At 44.5% G+C, this 22,961-nt stretch overlaps 1 protein-coding gene across 1 annotated transcript in view; it reads right to left on the bottom strand.

The window, feature by feature from the left end:
* The window catches only part of LOC118109004 (neural-cadherin), an 89,210-nt gene that overhangs the window by 44,325 nt on the left and 21,924 nt on the right, over nucleotides 1-22,961 (bottom strand). Inside the window, exons 2-8 of the mRNA XM_035155783.2 lie at nucleotides 16,424-16,621; nucleotides 13,456-13,681; nucleotides 11,641-11,845; nucleotides 10,412-10,523; nucleotides 8,189-8,438; nucleotides 4,046-4,188; nucleotides 2,339-2,511 (exon numbers count right to left, since the gene is read on the bottom strand). Of these exons, the coding sequence (XP_035011674.2) occupies nucleotides 2,339-2,511; nucleotides 4,046-4,188; nucleotides 8,189-8,438; nucleotides 10,412-10,523; nucleotides 11,641-11,845; nucleotides 13,456-13,681; nucleotides 16,424-16,621 (1,307 nt within the window). The remainder of the gene's footprint in view (nucleotides 1-2,338; nucleotides 2,512-4,045; nucleotides 4,189-8,188; nucleotides 8,439-10,411; nucleotides 10,524-11,640; nucleotides 11,846-13,455; nucleotides 13,682-16,423; nucleotides 16,622-22,961) is intronic.

The following is a 22,961-nucleotide window of genomic DNA, read 5'->3' as shown; positions in this document are numbered from 1 at the left end:
GGGAGGGGGAAGACAGAAAGAAAGAAAGAAAGAAAGGAGACACACAAATACAAGAGACAATCCTCATATATGAGAATCTATTGTCAGTGTATGTTATGGGAAAACAAGGATCAAAGAAAATCAAGTCCTTAAGTAGAAGGTCAGTGAGATAATGTGAAAATAACACAATATGGAAGTTATTGATACAGTAAGTAAAAACATACTTTCTCCTAAGAGCCGGCAATGAAGAGCTTAGCCAAGAATTCATTCCAGTCCCCCTAATGAAAATATGCCCCAGATAAAGAGCTGCTCTCCGGAGTCGTTTTCTTTTTTTTCAAAAATCAGATAGGAATGCTCGCTACTCTTTCAATAGAATGACCATGAAAAAAAAAAAGAGGAAAAACAATAGGCAAGGAGGAGAGAGAGCGAAACCGAGGGAGCGAGATGGATCAAAGCATGTGAGCGGGCGACAGAAAGACGAACAATGTGATGCGGCGTGATGGCACACGGTGCATGGCCTGTAGGCAGCTCTTTAGAAAAAAATATCACGCCAGCCCAGATGGTTCCGAGGTGCAATTTGATATTTAAACACGTCAAGCTGCCAAAACACGCAGCCCACCCGAAAGACCTCGGGAGCTTCGACTCAGCACGGGCAAGTCTGCGCTGAAGTTCAAGTCATTCCTAATTAAGGAGGAAGTTAATTAAACAGGTATAGTGTATTGTGATGATATTGCACTTTTTTTTTTCATGAATTAATTGAAATCCCAATGGAGTGCCTAAAGATAGAGTGGGTGTGCAGGCTAATCAGAACTCGTGGGAAAACAGAGCGGAGAGAGACGGAGGCCGGGGAAATGAGAACACCAGGGCGAAAAGAAAAAAAAAATCCGAGAGCTGGATGAGGAGAGGGATGGAGGAGAGTGGGTAGTTGAAGTGCACTGAGAGGATGAGACAGACAGGCAGATGAGAGCACATTCTTTGATTTAAAAACAGGGGGAAGCAGCGATCCTGGCTCAGAACAAAGGTAACAAATCGGGGCCAGTTGCTCTGCCAGAATCCCTTGTCTGGCAACTGGTTTTTGCAACAAAACAGGACGGATTTTGTTACCTATGGAGAGAGCCAGGATTGCTAAGCCAAGTTAGCTGACACGACAGCTGGTATCACTCTTCCCACCTAACTCGGAGCAAATGAGTGTTTTCCAAAAAACAATTTCTTTAAAGCTGACTGAAGATTTTTGTCTTTTTTTTTCCCAACCGGTGTCTCATTCTCAAAAAGATTTCCTGCCCTTGCTGTAAATAGAGTGACTCCAGGGGAACAACACGTAGGCTGTCAGATTAAGAAGCTTCCTAAAGGAACTGAACTTAACATCAGTGATTTTAAATGATTGTCTTTGAGTCCAAATAAAGATTAAAAATGGAAATAAGTCCCTATAATGAGCTATTATCGCTAAAAACTGGAGCCTGAACAATTTATCTGTTGAACGATATAAGCCTTTTCCCAGATTATACTGCTATCAGTTTGCCTATATCTATAATGATTCCTGAAATCTCTCTGTATGTGGATCACATTTCTTGAGAACCGTTCATCATATTGACTTCACCCTTTGACTGTATATCGTAAATTGGCCAAGAAGTGCTGTGTTGAATTTGGTGCGATTTAGTCGTGTGGTTCAATCAATATTAATAAAAATTGAATAAACAAGTGACCAGTGCGCTGTAGCAGTCAGTGGGGATGGGGCAGTGTCCCTTCAGTCTATGGACCGAGTTGAACGTATCTTCTTCTATGTCCTTAGATAAACTTCAGCAGCGTTTGGCAACTGGTTCAGACTGCGTGTCAAAATCAGCGCTAATAAATCACATTAAAAAATTGGATTTATTTCACATCCGTCTGTACGTGGGATGCCTATCTTAAGAGGCGTTCATCTTATCGGCTTCACACTTGTCATGTGTATGGTTAAGGGCCCTAGGAAGTGCAGTGTGATTGGTTGTTCAATATTATTAAACTTTGAATAAATAGGCGACCAGAGCTTTGTAGCAGCAGTGGCTGGGACTCATCAATGCAAGTGATGTTGTTGCTCACGACAACAGCACGTTCACTATAAAGACAACAGCAGCGGTGGTGCAGCTTCAAGGTTCTGCGGACTGAGTCCAGTCTTTCATTTCTGCTGCTCAAATAAACAGGCAGAACAGAACAGGGACTAGTGCACCTACATTTTATATGATAGGAATTGGGAATAATTGTAATTTTTAGATATAGCATAATCATATATATTGGCTAATATATCAGTATATGAAATTCTTTTCCCGGGTTCTACTACAACAAAGCAGGATAAATGGAGCCACGTTTCCTTCGAGATCCTCACCTCCTCAAATACAGGTTTATTGTTGTTGACATCATCGACCCCAACGATGACCCGAGCAGTGGACGAGAGGGAGTGCGGTCCGCCCGATGCGTTGTCGTCTGTGGCCGTTGCGTTCAGGACATACTCCAGCCCCTGAAGCTTAGGAAGTGGAGTGGAGCGCAGGCGAATCAGCCCTACAAAGACCACAGGCCCATTAAATTACATTATATAAAACATGCCCCCAACAGAATAAGTACAACTGTTCCATTAGTCATTAAGCAGGATGTTATTGCCGCTGTGGCCTTGCGTCGGTGAAGGATGTGCTATCAATAAAAACACAGCAGAAAAACACATGCTCCTTGTTGTTGTTGTTGGAAATGGGGGGAGAGAGAGAGAGAGAGATAGCGAGTGTTGGAAGTCCACAGAAAGGTAAGAATCTGATATGCAGACTAAATCCAAAAACCAATTTCACAGTGGTGATCTCGTCACATTTCTAATCTAATAATTGCACGCTCTCCTCTAAAGACGCCCATCCGACTCGAGCACTTTGGGAGCGAAAAACACAAAGTAGTAAGTGACTCGGGTTAGAAGTTAACCGGGCTCGGCAGATGCCAATTAGCTGTTCCTCTCTCGCCCTTTGTCTGCTTTTATGTAACCGTCAAGATAAAAGGTGGGATAAAAGGATGCGGCGTCTGAGTCAACATCTTTCTCGTCAACAGCAGTACAAAAACATCAGAGGTTGCAGGACGAGCAGGCAGCGTGTGATGTGGGGGGGAACTCATTGAAGTGGGGGGGGAGGGTTTTTATTCTCTCGTTGTATTTCTATTCATCTCTTTCACTTCTCTTGATTAAAGACAGTACAGCATGCTGATACACACAGATGCGAGTGCCTGACTTTCCTCTCCCCCCAATTTACTTGCTAGCCTGGCTGCCCACAGAGAAGGGTCCTAGCTCCTAATGACGATGCGTGACACTGACGGCACTGCACCACTACAGTGAAATAAGTGAGCTGTGGGATGTACATGGTAATTCTCCCGGCTTAAATGTCAACCTTGTTTACAAATGCGACGTGAGCTCTAGCAGCTATTCAATGAGCCAGCACTCTTCGTATATATACAGTAAGTGGGGGCGCCGTATAGTGGTTTCCCTGCACCCACAGGACGTCAGCCTTAGCATTTCCCTGCTCTGAGGATACACAGAAAGGGTAGAAAGGAATATAAAAAGACAACACAAAAGAACGAGGAGCCGGCGGAGCGCGGCCCGAAGATTGTGAGCCATGATAGAGCAGTTGTTGTGAAATTGAATTGAAAGGGCTGGGTGACAAATGTCACAGCGATTGCCACTGGTTTCGGATCAAAGGGTAAATAAAAAAGATAAACTGTGCAGTCGCCAATTCTTGAAAGCACAGAAACATGTTGGGGGGCGGGGGGGACATTCCACTCTGTATCCACAAGAAGAAAAACCACGAGGGGAAATTTCCTAAATAATATCATCGTTTATATTTATGAGCACAATAATAGAAAAAGCGGCGCGTGTATTGAAATTACAGATTTTAATATCACCTTTCAATATCTTCCCACATTGACTTTGAAAGCAGAGGGCGTTCATCGCACGCCATTGTGGCAGAAACGTATTAGAGAAAATTGAATGTGTGATTTGACGGAAAGCCTGTCAATTAGAGTGAGAGATGCAAATGGGAAGCCTGGCTGGAAAATTAAGAAGTATCACCTTTCTGGCTGTCAATGATGAAGTTTCCTTCCTCATTGCCTGCTGTTATGGAGTAGATTATACCATCGCCATCTGGGTCTTTGGCCAGGACTGTGGCGACGAGGGTGTTGGGGCCCGCGTCCTCGGAAACAAAGGTTCGATATCTGCAAGAGAGGAGCTCAAGTTTAGCAGGCGCAAGGAAGTGAGAATACATACACACACATTGAAGTCAAAGACAGATGCACACGGACAGAATGTATGTATCATTTACACATTCCGGAGCATCAGCGGCCTGATTGGACGGATGGTTGTTTCTCTTGCTTGTCTCTATGATTTAACCCGTCCTCTTAGCCAGCAAGACCAGAGACAAATGATAATGTCTGCTGTGGGCTGTTGAAGTCATTGAACAAATGGTGCTTCCAAACGCCCAGCCCACTGTGGGCCATTTGATCCAGAGCCTTTTAAAATGTCAACGGTGATTTGCTCGCTCTGTGGCGCTGGACAGCAGGATGCCCATCGAGACACAGGAGACTGATATACCACTATACCGCAAGTCACAACTGGGTGGAGATGAACTGCGTGACTCGGAGGATCGCCGAGATGAAGAGGAATGGTGAACCGCGCGAAAGGCGAGAGAGTGCAGAGGGGAGCAGGTGACAAAAAGGAAGACTGGCACTGAAGTGGCAGGTAAAGTGATATGTGGGAGTGGAAGACAGAGGAGCTGGATATCAGAGGGGGGCGGCGTCCTCGCAGAGTTTGAGTTGATTCGTCAGCAGAACTCATCCCCTGTGAGATTTCCTGATGTGCCCTCCTCTAATGTGTGTGCGTTTAAGTATGTGTCGGTGGGAGGAAGGGGGGGGTTAGGGATCAGTGTCTGTGGTGCAAAGTCAAAGGTGATTGATGGTTTACAGAAGATCGCTGATGGGTGATTCATCTCCGCATGCCGCGGCAGTCTCCGTGGCAACATGAGTGACCTGTAATCTGTCACCCGGCTCCGAGGCCACCTCTCCACTGCTCTGTTGGATGAGACACTCTGTATACACTCCCCCGCTTCTCATCCTGAAGCATCTCCCCACATCTCACTGAACTGTGAAGTTATACTCAGCGAGAGTCTGCCTGCCCGAACCGCCCGCCTGTCTTTCTCTCGGCCTGAAAGTCTGGCGATTTGCATTTCCGTAGGCTCTCCGCCTGTCAGCCCCACACTTCAATCACTTTTAGCCTCTCTGCAACTCATTCAGATGAGAACTAAGAGGGCATGCCGGGAAATAATAATCTGTCCAATCGCATTGTCCAAGTATCTCATTTCGTCTGACATTAGCCTGACATAGCATGCTTCAGCCTACCTCAACATGCCTGTCTTTGAGTCTTTGGACACTGTCCTCCTCTGCCCTCACAGCATTCATCTGCATTTCAGTGAGCCTCAGTGCGATGAAGAGGCCAACCCGGCCTGCCTGGCAAAATGCCTGCATTTCTAACTATCTGTTTGCAAGTTTGGCAAGAGTATTTGTCTAACTGCCGACAGGCTTCTCTGTTTATCTGCACCCAGTATCTGACTGGCTGTCTCCTGTCTACGCATCGCATATGTTCTTGGTATTCTCGACTTGCTTGCCCGACAACCATGCATCAGTCTTTGTTTTTCCTCCTTGGTTTCATGTTTTTTCTGTCTACATCTCGTCCTTTCTGCCCGCCTGTTTGTTTTTGCCCTTTGTCTGGCCACCCACTGAGACTGACACCTGACAATGCAACAAGAGCGGGCGAAGGAGGCCTGCAACAGTCCTCTGTGAAGGTCATTGGGACATGACTGACAGGACAAGCGGCTAACTCGTTTGGGGGGGAAAACTGCAGCAGAACCACAGTGACAGTTGCTGCCCATCCACTCGCACAGCTTTGCCTAAAAAGCGGCCGAGGACACACAGGATTGCATCCGTATGTCAGTTTACTACATACCTTTAGAGAAGGCCAAAAATACATCCTGCACTGAGCCGTGTGAAAGCTCCATTTTATTACAGCGTTGAACTAAAGATTTTTTTTCAGAAAACCTTGACAACATCGCATGAAAGCAACAATGTCGCAGCTGTATTATTTTGTGCAAGAAGTGAGTAACAGATCGTTTTGATGCCAGATGACTATGATTAACACATACAGTGGAAAATGCTTCTGGTGATCAAAAACCATTCCCATACAAATACAAATGATATGTGTGTCTGTGTTTGCGTGTGTGTGTGTGTCTATTTGTAGTTATGAGGGCCAATTCTGGTTAAATACCATCATTGTGAGGACATTTTGGATGGTCCTCACAAATTCAAAGGGCCGTTTGAGGATTAAGACTTATTTTTAGGGTTAGAATTAGGTTAGGGTTAGGCATTGAGTTGTGATGATTATGGCTAGAGGAAGGGGCTAGGGAATGCATTATGCCAATGAGTGTCCTCAAGACTATAGAGATAGTGTGTGTGTGTGTGTGTGTGTGTGTGTGTGTGTGTGTGTGTGTGTGTGTGTGTGTGTGTGTGTGTGTGTGTGTGTGTGTGTGTGTGTGTGTGTGTGTGTGTGTGTGTGTGTGTGTTTTCCTCCATGGGTTATTTTCTGCTCTGCTTGAGTTGTGGGACTTCTACAGCATCTAACTATTGTTCCCTATTGTTTGATCGCTTCAGACAGAAGGAGAGGGCCAGGACATAGTTTATTATTATTTTTCTATCTACTAATTCCGGGAAAGCCCCGTCTGCCAAGTAGATGGTGAACTGCACGACAGATACAGAAAACGATGAAAACTCTGTTATAATAATAATAATCTGCTTGTTGAGATCCGTTTGACCCAGTCATGACTCTGAGCAGTTACCACTGTATATTGAGTTTTACTACTTTAGCGAGGGCGCAAGTCTGGCAGCACATCCAGCATCGAATGTTATTGCAAAGAACAGCCTGGAGGGAGGCAGGGCCGTGATGTGGGTTGTAGTGCCCTTGAGCAGGCTCCAAAAGTGGTCTCAGACTTTTGGTCCCCACTGTATGTACTGTACCGGCGGTGAAACCACTACTTCGACTCTGCCCCGGTGAGCAAGGCTCCTCCAATAGAATGAAATGTGATGAGCTGGTGGATCTGGGATGAAGAAGCAGTGCCAGCAGGAGGAACCACTTTTCTAAACTTGTTATCTCAGGGACGAAGTTAGATATTTTCAGCTGAACTCAGGCCACGGTTAACGCTCAGATTTTAGCTTTTTAAGATGTGGGCGACAGCAAAACAACTGCAGCTTGGCCATTTCGCATTTTGTTCAAATAATCCTACAGCATTACTTTGTTATCTAAACTCCATAGATACATACACACACTGACTCCTTTCTGTAATTGCTTATTGGTCTGCTCGTAGCATGTCTTGGCTTTTTATCCCAATATACAGTGTAGTCCTCAATAAGCAGGTATTATAATCAATAACTGCATCAAGTCCACATATTCAGGATTTTATCTCGAGGGCAGAATGTTTTAAACATGAATTTAGAAAACTCAACATGGTTCCAGAGGAAAAATCCTGAATAGAGATTTAGATTATTAGCCATAATATTTTAACCATCCAATGCAGACTTATATATGCTGCTGTAGAATCCAGGAGTTTGTATGATTTAAACTGCATTTTATGAACAAAGTGCTTTAGTCACTATGTCAAGTACAGGTACTACACTACCCTCAATCCTCAGGTGTAATAGCGATGGCTGTGATTGCAAAAATCAAGTTTACCATGATTTCTCATTCCAAAGGGTTGAAACTCACTACAACAAGGTTCGATTTAAGAAGAAGCACTGTAAGTTGTTGGAAAGGGTTAATTTGCAATGGTTTATGGGATACATAGTTCCTTCACTCTAAAAAACAATGTAGACAGTCTTGTACTTTTGCTTTTTGCCATTTAATGTTTAATGGTCATGATTCATCTCGTAGCTGGTTGACGTGGTTCGAACACTTTTTATAAAGATCTTCTGAAATTAATGGGAAATGTACTTCCTGAACTAGAACTATTCTAAAAGTGGGCGTTCAATGTTACACTCTATCATATTAAACCATAGTTTGTTGCAGATTACAAAGTAAAACAAACAGAAAATTCACAATTTCCAAAATATGAAGGGAAAAAAACGTAGAAAGAATGGGTGGATATTTTGCCAGTATAAGAGAGGGGATGCTCACACAGTCTGGGAGAATTCAGGGGCCTCATCGTTGACGTTTGCCATCCTCACACGGACCGTGGCGGTGCCGGAATGGGGCTCATCTCCGTTGTCCACGGCCATCACCACAAACTCATACAGATGGTTGGGCCTCTCGTAGTCCAGCCGGCCCGCGGGGAAAACAGTCCCATGGGGCGAGATGCTGAAGTCCGGGCTCAGGGTGTAATAGGTGAGCTCGGCGTTCAACCCCGAGTCACAGTCCGTGGCCAACACTGGCGGGAGGGAAGACATCACACGAGGACCATCAATTAACAGATAATCGAAACGGGCTGATTAGGTGGCGTCAGCTGATGAGAATGTTGACATCTGTGTCGATCATTATCTCTTCATGGCCTTTCTAAACATCTCATCGATCATAAGCGCTGACAGCTACAATTACTTGTGCACAATTTGCAGCGTGCCCCTCCAGAGTGATTACCATCATTTGCGAGAAGTTGCTAAAAGACGGTTAAAACGGAACGACCGGACTGTATCTTATCACAACGATGTGGGGAGATGTTTTTATTCTCATGTAATAACACCGAAAAAATATATAGATCTGTTTTTTGATGTGTAATGAGATTTTTCTTTTTCTAAGGCTGCAGCGGTAAACATTGAGACCAGGGGTCGCAAAGCTAATTTAAGTTTCCTGTTATGTGAATTTTACTTAAATCCTTTGTTCCCCTCTAACTCATAACACTTGCATATTCTTTTGATGTGTTTATTTCCTCTGTGTCAAGCATCAGCAGCCGCATCTCCGTGCTTCATCCTGCTTCCGTCTCAATATCACATAATAAAGCTCAAGATTGGCAATTTACTGTACTCGCTTTGTACGGTCTGTATAATGTGACTGACTCGTTAAATGATAAAGAACTGAAAGAAGTAAATTTCTCCTAAACCTCACTGTTACTGCTGCTTCCGGGCTTATCTCTTCTGAACCATCAGCCTCAGTGGGTATAAGTTAAAGCGATGGCCTCATTGTAGAGTGTTCATCTGTGTCTTCGGCCCGATAGATGCAGGGGTGATGGGATAATGGAGATTTCACTCCCTCTGTGCCTCGAAACATTTCATTATTTAGCCACACAGTCCGCCAGACGAACATTTGTGTTTCCCCCTCGATGTGACTTATCAGGAATTAAAAAGTCATACGTTTGCATGGTGCATCAACTTGATCTAACTTTGTCACAGTGGCGATACCCTTCCTTCTCTCTCTCTCTACGTTTTCCTTCCATATCGATTTATCCTTTCCTCGGTGCACTGGATTGTACCGACTCTGCTGTGGCACCAATTTCTGCAGCTCCGGGCTGTGTATTCGAAGGTTTTCAGACTAAACGTGTTCCATTTTTTTCCTCAGCCAGAACTCACAAGAAACAATCGCCCGAGCCAGAGATTTCCCATGAATCAACTGTGGTAGCACATGAGGGGAAGAAGTCCCACAGGCACGGGCGCGTTTGATAGAAAACTACAACACTGTTCGAGGTGTAAGAATACTCGTGAATAATGGCGCCGTTTTCGTCTTAAATGTGCGTCTTTAAGGGTATTTCTGCCTTGAGCCGGCATTGATTTGTGGGTAACGTATAATGGAGAGAGGGGAAAAAAAAATCTTTAAATCCTGCTGAGGTCCTTCTCTATCTCAGGCTGCAGCTAAATATTGCAATGGGATCTCTACGGTACGATATCTTAACACATCTGACACTCGTGGTGCAGGGAGAAGTGTAATTCTTGTTTAACGCGGCAAACGGGAAGAAGTGCCAGTGATGTTTTTACAGGAACATAGGTTATCACACATTATGGAGATTTGCACAGTGAATTCCCAGCACAGTACGGTTGTTTTAACAAGTTCAACAGTGCGATGCCGCTAAATACTCAACATTGATGATTATAATGTAACCTCGTTCCATAATAGATCAATTCCATATTGTCGTGTCATTACTCATGCAGCGTCTTTGTTGCAGCGTATTTCCTCGAGTATAATTATGATTATATGATCACAGATGTAAAAGATCTCTTAGTTTCTTTCGGAATGCCAAAGTGAAAGTATTATGAGTCCATATGCTGAAACACTGACTCATGGTCTGAACTGCATCTTTCTCCCCCCAAATACATCTGTTGTTTTCTTGTCTCAAAAGCGACGTCTTGGATAGTTTCTCTCTGCGACTCAAAGAGAAACAGATGGATGTGAAATGCGGGGTCAGAGGAGGCTCACCCTGCAGCAGGGACGTTGCCGTGGTTACAGTCTCAGGGACTCCATCCACGCTGTAGATGGATTGGAGGAACTCCGGGACACAATCATTCTCGTCCGTTATCAACACCTGAACCTGATTAGTGCCAGCGTGATGAGGAGGGGAGAGGAGAGGAAGAGGAGAGGAGAGGAAGAGGAGGACACAGACACAATCAGAGTAGAAGAATGCAAAATTACCCCCCTCTCCCATAACCCTCAGATCCAGGAGACAATCATATGAACATGTTCCAATGCACAGGAATCTGACCCCTGAAACTTAATCCAAATTGCATTCTATAGTTTCTCAAGATGCCAGTTCAACACATCCTTTATCTTCCACTTCATGATCTTCCCTGAGTCAAAAATAGAAATGTTCCGAGCATGTGTGTGCCTCACTGTGTGTTTTTGACAAAGGCCCTTAGCCGCTCTCCGCCCTACAAGCTCCCTGTCACCGCTGTGTGTAAAGTGTGAAGTGACAGCTGAGTAATAGTCCTGAAATAGCTGGAATAGGTTTTCCCGGTCTCCATCGCAGAGTCCACAGCATGCAGTTGAGCAGAGGGAGATTTCGCCCCTGCTAAATCTGTGGCAGCGAGTGAGCGGCTGACATGAGAATTGGGTGAAAAAAAAAAAATCTCAGAATTAATAATTGAAATGATACCGAATTCATGAATAGTTTATCTCGAAGTATTCATTTGTGAATGAAGTGTTCGGGATTTGGAGCTCTCGCACACCGACGTGTGTTTTACACAGTTCATCTCCAGATCACACTCGCGAATATAAAATGGCAGGAAGCAGGAAGGAGAAAAAGAAGAGAAACCCCCCCGCTCCATTTGTTAACCTTTCAGAACCATTCAGCCATGCCGTTCCTGCACGGCTTCAAACTCGGCTGTCGGTCCTTTGTGGTTATCGCCGAGCGGTGTTGTGTCAGGAGGTCAGAGCTGAGACCAGATCATTGCTGTTAATGCACCTTCAGTCTGCACGTAACATTTAGGTGCAAACAGGTTAGTCTGAGAGCTTTGTGAAAGTCCAGTGGGAAGAGCGAGCACAACACAGCTTGTCTTTGAATTTCACTTTCAATAGGATCAGACGTTTGTGCCGCAGATGCGATGATAAAACATCACAATTGACCTCAGCTTAGGGGTTAGTTGAGCCGAGCGCACGAACACTCCCACGACTCAGGCTCTCTGGCCGTCTCCCTCTCTCACTAAACTGACCTCTGTGGCCGTGCTGAGGCTGCCGGGCTCCTCGCTGGCTCGCACCATCAGCAGGTAGCGTCGCTGGTCGCTCTCATAATCCAGTGTCCGGGTCAGACTGATCTCCCCCGTCTCCTGCCGGATGCTGAAAAGACTGCTGGGATTGATCAGCAGGCTGTAGCCGATTGGCTGCTTCTGGAAGGAAATGGCGAGCACCACCAGGAAGCTGCCGAACAAAGGGAAAGTGATTTTCAAAAACAACGAAAAGCCGTTCATTTCAATTGCGCACATGTTGAATTAAAATCGAAATCCTCTTTTCCTACATCAGCACTGCATTGTAATGAAATCAATTACTGTATGGCCCATTGACTACGTCCCATAAGCACATTCAATCATTACTTGTCAGTTCTGTGCAATAATGTAATACTGTTATGCAGATCTCAATGTTTGTTTTCTGGTCTGTGTTCTCTAATGGCGTGTGACGATGACATGTCAATTTGTGTCTCGAGTGCGCTGGTGTGACCAAATGAATATTCACCAACATACAGTCGACCTTAACAGGCAGAGTGTGGAAATCCAAACCCACGACGAGTGGGTTTCTACCCCCAGTTATTTAATATATAAAGATGTGAAACTGTTTGTGTGAGCGATATGATTTCATGTTTGCATTCACTAGAGTTTGGCACTTTGCAGATATGAATATAATGACAATACCTTTGGGTTTTTATTCTGCTTTTTCGTGTGTGTGCGTGTGTACTCAACAACAAATGGACTGATTTTCAACAATCTGGATGGGGATATTATTTGGGAGAGTATCTCTAGATGATTCTCTTTTGGAGCTGATCGGTCAAAGGTCCAGGTCCTAGTCAACAAAAATATTAACACATTTTTCAACCTGTCTCTGTAAATAACAGGACCAGAGGGACAATGTGAAGCTTCAATTGATCAGAAAGTGATTTCCCATCTTATGTGATAAGTGACTTGCATCATGCATATTTCAAAAATGCCTTTTTAGGCAAACTTGTCTGGAGTTTCCTGTGTCCTCCTCCACTCTCCTGCTGACCTGCACTCACTTTAACTAATGAACAGCACCAACACTCAACACAAGTAATTAGATCCTGATCAGTACATGGAATTTATTTGATTAGTTTGATTCGCTCCAGAGTTTATGAGGCTGCATAACACCAGACGTGACGCGCACAGCCAGGACTCAGTGTTAAAGTGACCTGAGGAACCAGATTCATGATCAGACACCATCAATTAATATCTAAATACGAGATCGTCAGTTTGTCACCTAAATCATATCCATCCCAATAAAAAAAAAGGAACAAACGAATGTGAACTTCATTTTCATCTCTGTGAAATGAACTTTGAACTAGTTCTACACTGACCACATCTTTCCACCAAGTTTTGTAGTGTCAGTCCAGCATCTTTTGTGTTGTGCTAATCAATAGACAAACAAACAAACGCCAATGGAAACATAACCTCTTCGTCCAAGGTAATTACAGCTTATTTGGATTGATCAATAATTTGTAATCATATGGTATAAATCACAAAATCACGACACCGTTATGAAATTACGACATTGCCTGCATGTGCAGGGCGTGTATTGCTCCTGCAATGTTTTTCTTTAATACTCTTCCATTACATATTCTGACTCTATAGTCGTACAAGGCTTTCAGGTGTCCCTGACAGACCTAAACCATGTGACTGGGAGCCAGGATGCAAAAATACCACGGCCCTGAAACTGAAGCAAAGCGAAATGGAATCCAGCCACTAGTCATTTCCAACCTGCTTATGTATGTGCGAGCGGATGTTGGTCCATGCGGTACTCACGGCTGTCCTTCAGGTGTGTTCTCCGGTATGGAGATGGCGTAGCTAATATTGGTAAATTGCGGTGCTCGGGCTCCTGCCATCACGGAGAGCATGGCGGGGGCACTGCGGCTGCCCAGGCCGTCAAGGGCCACCACGCTTAACAAGTACTCTCTGTCCCTCTGAAGCACCAGCCCCGTGGTCACCACCTGGCCTGTGTTCTTGTCCACCGCAAAGCAGCCGTCACCACCTACAGGGAAATACAATATTATTTTCTCGGACTGGATCCAAACCAATCCAATACTGCTGACTGGAATAACAACTCAGAAATGTTACCCAAATGGTAATTTGAAATGGTCTGCCTAAGGTTTGCTGAGTTAAGGAAACACAACACACTTTTTTCTAAAATACGCAGTAATTCGTATTCATTGAAATGCTGCATTTCTCTGAAATTTATTTATTTATGGAAACAGTATCAGTGATCTGGACATGAAAATAAACACAAAAATCCGAGGTTAGTTTAATTAAAATCTTATTTTGTGCCACAGGGAATTACCTTTGATTTTAGAGCATGTGTTTTTAATAATTAAAGATTATTAAAGACATGATCAATGTTTACATCCTCTTATTATTCTAACACGGACAAAACCCAATGGATTTCAGATTTTTAAAGCAGCTTCATCAAGACGACTCTTTAATTGCTGTTTTGTATTTTGACATTCAGCTTCAACTTTAACCTGAATTTAGATTTTGCAATTATTAATTTCGCGGAAGCTTTGGTCCAGAGAAACGTACAAATTAGGTAAAATCTGAGCCGCGGTACATTTCAGAGAATAAGCGACTCAACACACAGGTGGCCCCTGTACCGGCGAGTATTAGTGACATTAATACTTTCTTACATATTCAGACTATTTCATTTACTTCACTGAGAAAAACCTTTTTGCCCCAAATTGTTACTATTGGATGACGATTCTTCTTTATCATTATCAACCCAAGAAAAAGGAAAACAGTTGGAAACCTCTACATATCCAATGGCTATTATTTTATCAATATACTTAATCTATTCATCTTTGATTTGACTGGCTGATCTCTCCAGGAGTTTAAGTTTGGGGAGTTTGAGCTGAAGGTGGTTGTCCTTGTGCTGCACATTAAGCCCTATTTGTTACACTACGGGTTAAATGTATCAGTGTTGATAGCAGATTCAACTTTTTGAATATTTGGTACCTACACTGTTCATGTTTGGTAGCTTCTTTCCATAATAACTATCATCATGACATGTTTTCACAAGCATGAAGCTGCGAAGGACTTAAACAAAACAGAATCCAACCCATAGAGACATTGCTCCAAAACCTGCAGGTTACCTTGGAAGGACAAGATTAGTACCTGTCTATTTTTTCCATTTATGAAAAGACCACAACCAGTAATTTTTAAATCTTTCTCTCAATAACTTCTCTACGTTGTCTGTGAAAAAAAGGTGATATTCCAGTTTCTAAAGTAACCGTTCTTATTATGCTGCAAAGTGAATACTGTTGCTATGAATCTTTCTGTACTTGCAAGACTGAAGCACCTTTACTCCAGATGATGTATTTTTAGATCAAGGTTTTTCTTCTTTTACTCAAAGGTACCCTGTAGCATTTGTGACCACTAGCAGCACTATGGAACAGCGGACCTGCATTTCCTTTTATACTGTGTTTGCCCACAACAATGCAGGTGTATGAATGCAAAGAAGTGGGCCACTAAACAAACATTTGTTCCTCACGGCTCTGCTGATTGATAGCTGGTGACAGTAATGTGCAAATATTTGTAGCAATGCATCAATAAAGGCGGCGAAGAAGAAGACGACTTTAGTGAACGTGGATGTAAACAATGCATTTTTTAATAATTAAAAAATTGGGCTTTGCAAATGTTTATCGAGGAAGACGTCCAAAATACACACACTGCATTTTTGTGACAACCCGTTTTATTTACAGGAAAACCTCACAGCTTTAGAGAGAAGATCTAAATAACTTTCCCAGCACTGCTAAATACTAAAAATGGGGTCAGGCAGGCCGACCTCACTTGTCAAAAGGCCAAGCTATTCTCATCCTCTTGAGATCTTAAAAGTTAAGCACAGGATAAGAGGGTTATTTAATACATGTGGAATCTTTAAATTGGGTCTAGACAACTTTGGTGAAGTACTTAGTTTGTACAAGCTTTTAGCAGCAAACCTCATGCTTACATGAGTTCTTAGCATGGTCATGCAGACCACGGGTACCTCGTGGTAATCGTGGTTTAACTCACATCAGGGTGCTGTGTGACGGACTAATGCGAGTCAGACGGAAGTCGGCAGGGTTTTGTAAAGCCCCACTGGCAAGATTAGCGCATCCCCCCATCTTTGACATGCCAACAAACCTCTATCCCCTCAACCACCAGGGGGTATACTACCCTGGCTGACTTCCAAAAGCCCACTGTGCATGCGTTTTGTGCGTGCGGGCGTGTGTTTGCCTGATTCTGTGTGTGTGTATGAAATAGAGAGAAGGAGACAGATAGACAAGAGTGCATGATAAGTGCATAAACAAACGTGTGACGGCCTCTGGCTGTGTGTGTGTGGTTGCGTATGCCTGTGTGTGTGTGTGTGTGTGTGTGTGTGTGTGTGTGTGTGTGTGTGTGTGTGTGTGTGTGTGTGTGTGTGTGTGTGTGTGTGTGTGTGTGTGTGTGTGTGTGTGTGTGTGTGTGTGTGCAAGAGAGGAAAGCAACTGAGACACAGAGGCAGAGAGAGACAGGGTGAAAGGGAAGCAGTGAAACTAATGGACACCTAAAAAGTGTATGGATGCATGAATGAATGTGTGAATGCCTGTGGCTGTCTGCGCGACTCTGCTGGTGTCTGACAAGTTGGATTTATTTCCAAGGTTGTATGGACTGTCAACCTATTTTAACAACAACACAACCTATTTTAATACCACTTTCTACTTATGCGTCTTGTGTGTGTGTGTGCGTGTGTGTGCGTGCTTACCATCCGACAGGAAGTATTCCACCTCTCCACTGTGGCCCTCATCCCCGTCCTGGGCCTGGAGCTGGTAGACGAGCGTTCCAGCAGAGGCCTCGGGGGAAACTACAGCCAAGTAAGGGTACGGCTTCATATTCCACTCAGGGACGTTGTCATTGACATCAATGATCTTCAGCTTCACCTTGTTCAGGTACCAATCTGGGCCTGGGGGATAGTGCAGAGATAGTGACGGAGCTGCGGTTACTGAAAGTGACAGCTGTCATGTAACTGTGTGTGGAGAGGCGAGACAAGCAGCCAGGGGAATCCAAAGCAGCGTAAAGCAGCGAGTCAACTGAGGGTACAGGTATGTGAGATATAAATCAACTGTAGTTGATGGCAAAACATAATTCTGCAGGATCAGAATAAACCACATTCATACTTGTATCTGCAATGTGGAACTGACGCCAGGGAAGTTGGTTCAGCTCAAAGTGTTGGCCAAAGCCAATTATCACACTATCATGTAATGGCAGTGTACCCACTATCTTTCCACTTCCTTTTGCTTCACCACAGCTGCCTGGTTTGCGAGAACACTGTGGGTGGATGTCAGGAAAGCTGTTTGGCCCCATGGTGGAGGTTAGTGAATGTGACGTCAACCAGCCACTCTCCATCAGGGCTCCCATCCAGGCAACCAGACACCCAGGTTCCCATGGGAGGAAGCCTCAGTCGCAGTCTCATCCACCAAGTCTGTGTGTAAGCTACCTTGATCTACCCGCAGGGGCCTTGGGATGATGCCTCATGGCTGCATGCATTTTGTCACCTGCACACTGGCTCATTGGAGAAAAATAAGAAGATTCCAGGAATCCAATTACCAACTCGCTCACCCTGAGCTGGGGCAGACAGCAAGAGTGCACAGCAGCTCTCAAGGAGATGGGATGTACAACTGCATTGCAGTCTATATGACAAGAGCGCAGCGTGCCTCTTGCTGGAACTGATAGCAGCGGATCGTTATCCACATTAAATACCATGACACGACCTGGAAACTGTGCATAGAGAACTTCTTACACTGTCACGGGCCTGATCTAGGGCACTTTTTGTGTAAAATCTATTCCTGCAAAGTGGAGCAAGTCACCGAATTGTGAGCTAAGAAACTATTTCCGCAAAATATTGACTGTGATCTTATGTCAGCGTGGCATGAAGGAATGTCAGAAGAGCTGCCAACCAGTTCAGTAGGCTGCGATCCACAGAGGCCATCTGCCTCACCCCAGAGAGGGAGAACCCCCCTGCCAGGACAAACACACACTCACACAAACACACACACACACCCTGATATGAACACAAACACAAAGGTTTGACATACTGGCAAGTCGTCCTGTCACACCCAGACACATGTTTGCACACTTGACAGAGCTGACATTAGCATGTCTCTTTCTGTCTTCCTGTCTCTCTCTCTCATGCACTCAGACATAAACAACCACCCACGCACTCTTAAGCACAGAGGTGAGTTACCTCAGGGCTAAAAGTAACTATGGATTTCAAATCCCATTATGTAAAAGGTCTCCTGTGTGTGACCGCAGGCTTTAAATGGACTTTTTAATCCAAGACAAAAGCAGCGGGAGTTTGCGATGCATCCTTTCACAACCTGAGGGCTGACGCAACAGATGTGCTGTGGCTGCACAAAACAGTTCTACCTTGCTGGTTTCCCTAATATTCTGTAACCTAATGTCTCTCCAAAGTCAATTATAATATGATAATAGAAAACTTTCTGTTGGTAATGATCGGTGCATGCACACAGGAAATGGTATAAAGTCCTCAAACAGTCCGAATTGATATCATAAATCTTTCCCTGCACCTACATGTTTGCTCAAATGAGTTGGAAAGCAGAAAAGCAGATGGTGAGATCACCATTCCTCTCTCTTTTTTAACTGGCTTACAGTTAAGATGCATTTTGATGGGAAATACAATGTGTTGCACACCAGGCCAGCTCCAGAGTGTTCACAACCGAAACACAATAGCTATAAAGTGTGTGACAGCTCTTAAAAGGATTGTTAGAGGGATAATAACAGAGGGAGGAAGAAGCTAGAGGAGAGAATTAATCTAGCTCTCTGCTCAGGCTTTAAAGTTGCTCTGCGGAGAGAGAAGTTCCGACTCGGATCTGACGACGGTTCGTTTTGGATAAATGGCCACAGTATCGTGGGGGCACAGAAACCAATCAATGTTCAGATGCTATCTCCTAATATGTCGACAGCGGCAGTTTGTGCAATTTAAGTCAGATCATCCTGCCCCGTAAGACGGAACAATCCTTTGGTGATGAATAATGAGAAAGGATAAAGATTGTATTGCAAAGTGGAAGGGTTTAAAAGGCACTTAATCAAAAGGAAATCAGAGCTGCAGCACTTAACATTTACTTTACTGTCAAATCTTTGCATGGAGCAGCACGAGATGCATTCCTTGCCTCCTGCTTGTTGGTGTCTTTCCCAGCCATGTCTCTGTGGTAATGGTGGTGATGATTTTACAAGGCTCCATCTAATTAGCTTGTTACAGAGAGACTAATCAGAGCCAAGGCAGATAATTAGAGCCTATCAGCTCTGGAATGATAATGAAGAATGTACTTTTTGAGTGTGAGTGTGCATATGTGTGTGTTTGTGTGTGTGTATGCGAGGCGAGAGGCCGATGATGTGCATGGGCGAGCGAGATTGCACGCCCCGTGTGCTGAGGCTGCAAACGTGTGGGACTCCTCTCTGATCCGGCGAGTTAGGTGGAGAGTGGCAGTGAGCGATGCCCCGCGAGCCGCAAACCGACACAAACCGCCTCACCTGACTGAAAGAAAACGATGTGATCGAATAAAGTCAGAGGGTCGCAGGCTCCACCGAAGTCAAATATGCTTTCTGCGCTCAGTGTGATGAAAAGCTGCTCCATACTGTGCGCTACAATCCCATAAGGATAAGAGCATCTGCAGGGGGGGGGACTAACTGTATTAATGCATCATACAAAGGTGGGTGACAGGGGTGCAGAGTACGGTTGCATGGCCAAGGCTTAGTGACTAGAGCAGCGTGGTGCGTTCACATGTGTGAGCGTGTGTTCTATAACACTGCACTGTTGATGTTCCCTCCTGTTAATCCTCTCCTTGGGTAGTTTCTATATAAAGCTGCTAAGTGGCTTGGCCGTATGAAGGAAAAAAAAAAATAGAAAAGTTGTCTCAAGTGCTTCTGTGCACATATACGCTGCCCACAGTACAAGGACACTGAGTGTGTGTGGGAAGGAGATGAGAGGAAACCGAGTGAAGGAGAGAGGCACAGATACAGAAACACAAATATCTACAGAGGGAGCGAGAGAGCGACGGAGAGGAGGGAGAGGCAGGCAGCGTGGAGGAAGAAGAAGTATTGTGTGATGCTTAGCAGCAAATGTAAAAAAAACACGAGAGAAACAAGAGCACCGGGGAAGCACAACAAACAGCGTGGCACAACAACACACGTGCAGGGAGCGTCCACGTTTGTGAGCGTACAGTAGCAGAGCACAGGCCACGAGAGAGAAAAAATTAAGGTAGAACATGTGTTTTAATTAATAACACAGGGCTTCTCTTATGGATCCCTTGTTCCTCCTACATCCAGTGAGGAAGGAAATTAAGAAACAAATATTTCTGTGTGTAATTAAACAAATTGCGTCGACAAGCATAAACGTCAATGGCCCGTGCGAGACATGGATTTCAGGGGTGCTTTTTTATCCGCCGAGTGAATGGAAAGTGAAAGTCAGCTCAATGGGGGAGCAATAACGTACATTAACCAAATGTTTGCAGTGTTAAGGAGGCTCAATTCTGAGCCGCCCACCCCTCCACCTCTGTGCTTAAAGCCGAGCACGGAGCTGTCAGCAGGAGATCAACACGCTAAAAGCACAGGGGGAAAGAAATCTATTAACTCATTTGATCCCGGCCCCTCACACCCTCACACCCTCCACCCTGCCCCCTGCAGCGGCTCAGAATGGCTGACACAGTAACCGTGTAAACACACATGCCGGGCATTTCCATCCCCGGAACAATTACAAAAGGGAAAAGCATCTGCAATTAATGCACTGGTTTTACTCTAAATCTGCACGTCTGCAGAAAAACGCACATAGAGGTGTTCGATAACGTGTCCCACAATGTGTCTTCTGGCAACTATCTGCCTTCAGATCACTGAGGACTTCCCTATTCCCTCCCCATTTTAGCAGCCCCTTCAACTATATCCGGTTTTAAATGTTAATATCTTAAAAATGGAACAACTATTTTCAGAATAGCCTGCAAGATACATGCAATTTCCAGCTCTCCGCCCCAAAAAATGAATTGTGTACATAAATATTCTGTGTGTAGTTAATTTCTTGTCCGGGAGTGCCGTACGCTTCAATCCAAACCCCGCTCACAGAACTAGTGACTCATCCACTGTTGTACGGCAGCGAGATACAAATGGAAAGAAAAATACAGGTGCAGTGCACGGAGATTAAATGCATGTACAGATAAACGTGCACAGCTAGCGAAGCCTACAGTTAGCTACAGGGAAGCAGAGAAACACAAAGATCCGCTCAGCAACAGCAATTATCCTCGTGGTGCATCTGACAACTTCAGTCTATTCTTTACTCCAAGTATTTATGGTATTAGGTATGTTTTTCTTCAGTGCAAGAATCATCTCAAGATGGATTGATGGATTTCTCCTTCCCGTTAGACCTCCATCAGCTACAACCTTTCTGGGTTCTTCCTTCTTCTTCTTCTTCTTGTAGTTCCGCCTAAGGAATGACAAAACTCATTCAATCCCTTTTGTTTTATTGCTTTGAGCAGAGAAGAATGTGGCCTATTCACTCACATAGAAGGAGGATTTAAACGGAAGCGAGTGCTGAACGGAGATATACTGGTACTGTAAAGCCCTCGGGGGGGGAAAGTAAATATATTATAATTTTTTTTTAAATATTTTGAATTCCATTTAAAGCGAGCATGGCCAATAATGACACCACTTGCTCGTTAAGTCGAAAGTAAGTATTGTAAAACTTAATCTTTGCATTTAGTGGCAGGGGAATTCTGACTCTGTGTACTTAGCTCTGAGTTCCCTCCTCTGTCTCTGGATTGGACGAGACCTTTTCAACAGCAGTCATTTTGGCTCTGTGTTCACCTGGCATTTGCACATGGATCACTCAAGAGGATTTGCCAAGACACACTGTCGTCAGCACCTGGGCCTATCACGCATCTCCAAAGTGTGTCCAGCCAAACGCTGCTCACATGTCGTTATTTCCAACGTCACTGGTGCTAAAACGACACAGGGGTGTAGCGGTTCGCACTGTCGCCTCTCAACGAGGATCTCTGGTTTGGCTGGGGAGTGTGTGGGGAGTTTTGTATGTTCTCCCCCCGTGTCTGTGGTGGGTTTTCTGTGGGTACTCTGGCTTCCTTACAGACCACAGACGTGCAGGCTTAGGTTAAATGGTGACACTAAATTGACCGTAGGTGTGAATGGTCATTTGTCTCTATATGTTAGCCCTGCAGTACACTGGCAACCTGTCCAGGGTGCACCCTGCCTCTTGCCCAGTGTCAGCTGGAATCAGTCCCCCCCCCCATGACCCATACAGGATAAGCAGTTTCGATAATGGATGGATAATGTACTTCTGCTAAAAGGTCTAAGAGCTTGTTATTATGACAGACGACTGTCGGATTTGTATCACAAGCGTATAGAAAGCGAAACAGAACAAATACATGTGGGGGTCAATTCCAACTGTTGAGATTAACCGAACAACGTAATTTGCAATGAGCAAGAGAACAAATCGCAAAAGGATGAATGTTGGAAAAGGTTGTAGCTTTCGCCTCACGTGGGTCAGCACCAATACCCTCCACATTGTGTGACGGGACAAATGTACAGGTGATGACAACTGTTGAGATTCACAAGATTGGTGACAAGCAAAAGTGGAAAGATGAAAAAGGAAGAATGTAGCTCTGCCCACAACTCTGCCATCCCCAATACCCTGTATCCACCCAGTTGAAGAAGACATTTTCTAATGCCATCGGAGAGTTTGTCAGTGTTTTCAGGAGGTGTGCGATGCCATGATCCAAACGAAAGTGGATCGCCGAGACAAAGTGTCGTCTACGCCTGTGTCTATCATGCATCTCCAAAGTGTCCCGTCGAACAGTTGTGTTCCACATTTCACTATTCCTTATATATGTCACTTCTACTATAAGGTCCAAGGGCTGGTTATTTTGTCAGACAACTGCCACATGGGTTTTGCACTGGCGAGCTGTGAAAGCAGAAAAGATCAAATTCATGTCGGGGAAATTCCGACTGTTGAGATTCACAGGACAATGCAATCTGCGACGAGCAAAAAAGCAAAAGACATGAAGCTTCGGCCACAGCTTCGACAGCAACATGAGACCTCTGATATCCACTGTAGAAAACTTTGACCATTTCAAACAAAGAGCACATTTAAGCCAAACCATGCCGTTGCTGTTTCCATTTGGTACCTTTACCAACCAGCATGGATTTCACAGTTGTTTTGAACAGGTAAAGCAACTGTGCATTTCTGTTTTCAGGGGGTGTGCGTTGCTCTACAGACATTACAG

This window comes from Hippoglossus stenolepis, chromosome 5, assembly GCF_022539355.2.
Source record: "Hippoglossus stenolepis isolate QCI-W04-F060 chromosome 5, HSTE1.2, whole genome shotgun sequence".
NCBI classification, from domain to species: Eukaryota; Metazoa; Chordata; class Actinopteri; order Pleuronectiformes; family Pleuronectidae; genus Hippoglossus; species Hippoglossus stenolepis.
This window is presented reverse-complemented; position numbering and strand designations above follow the sequence as displayed.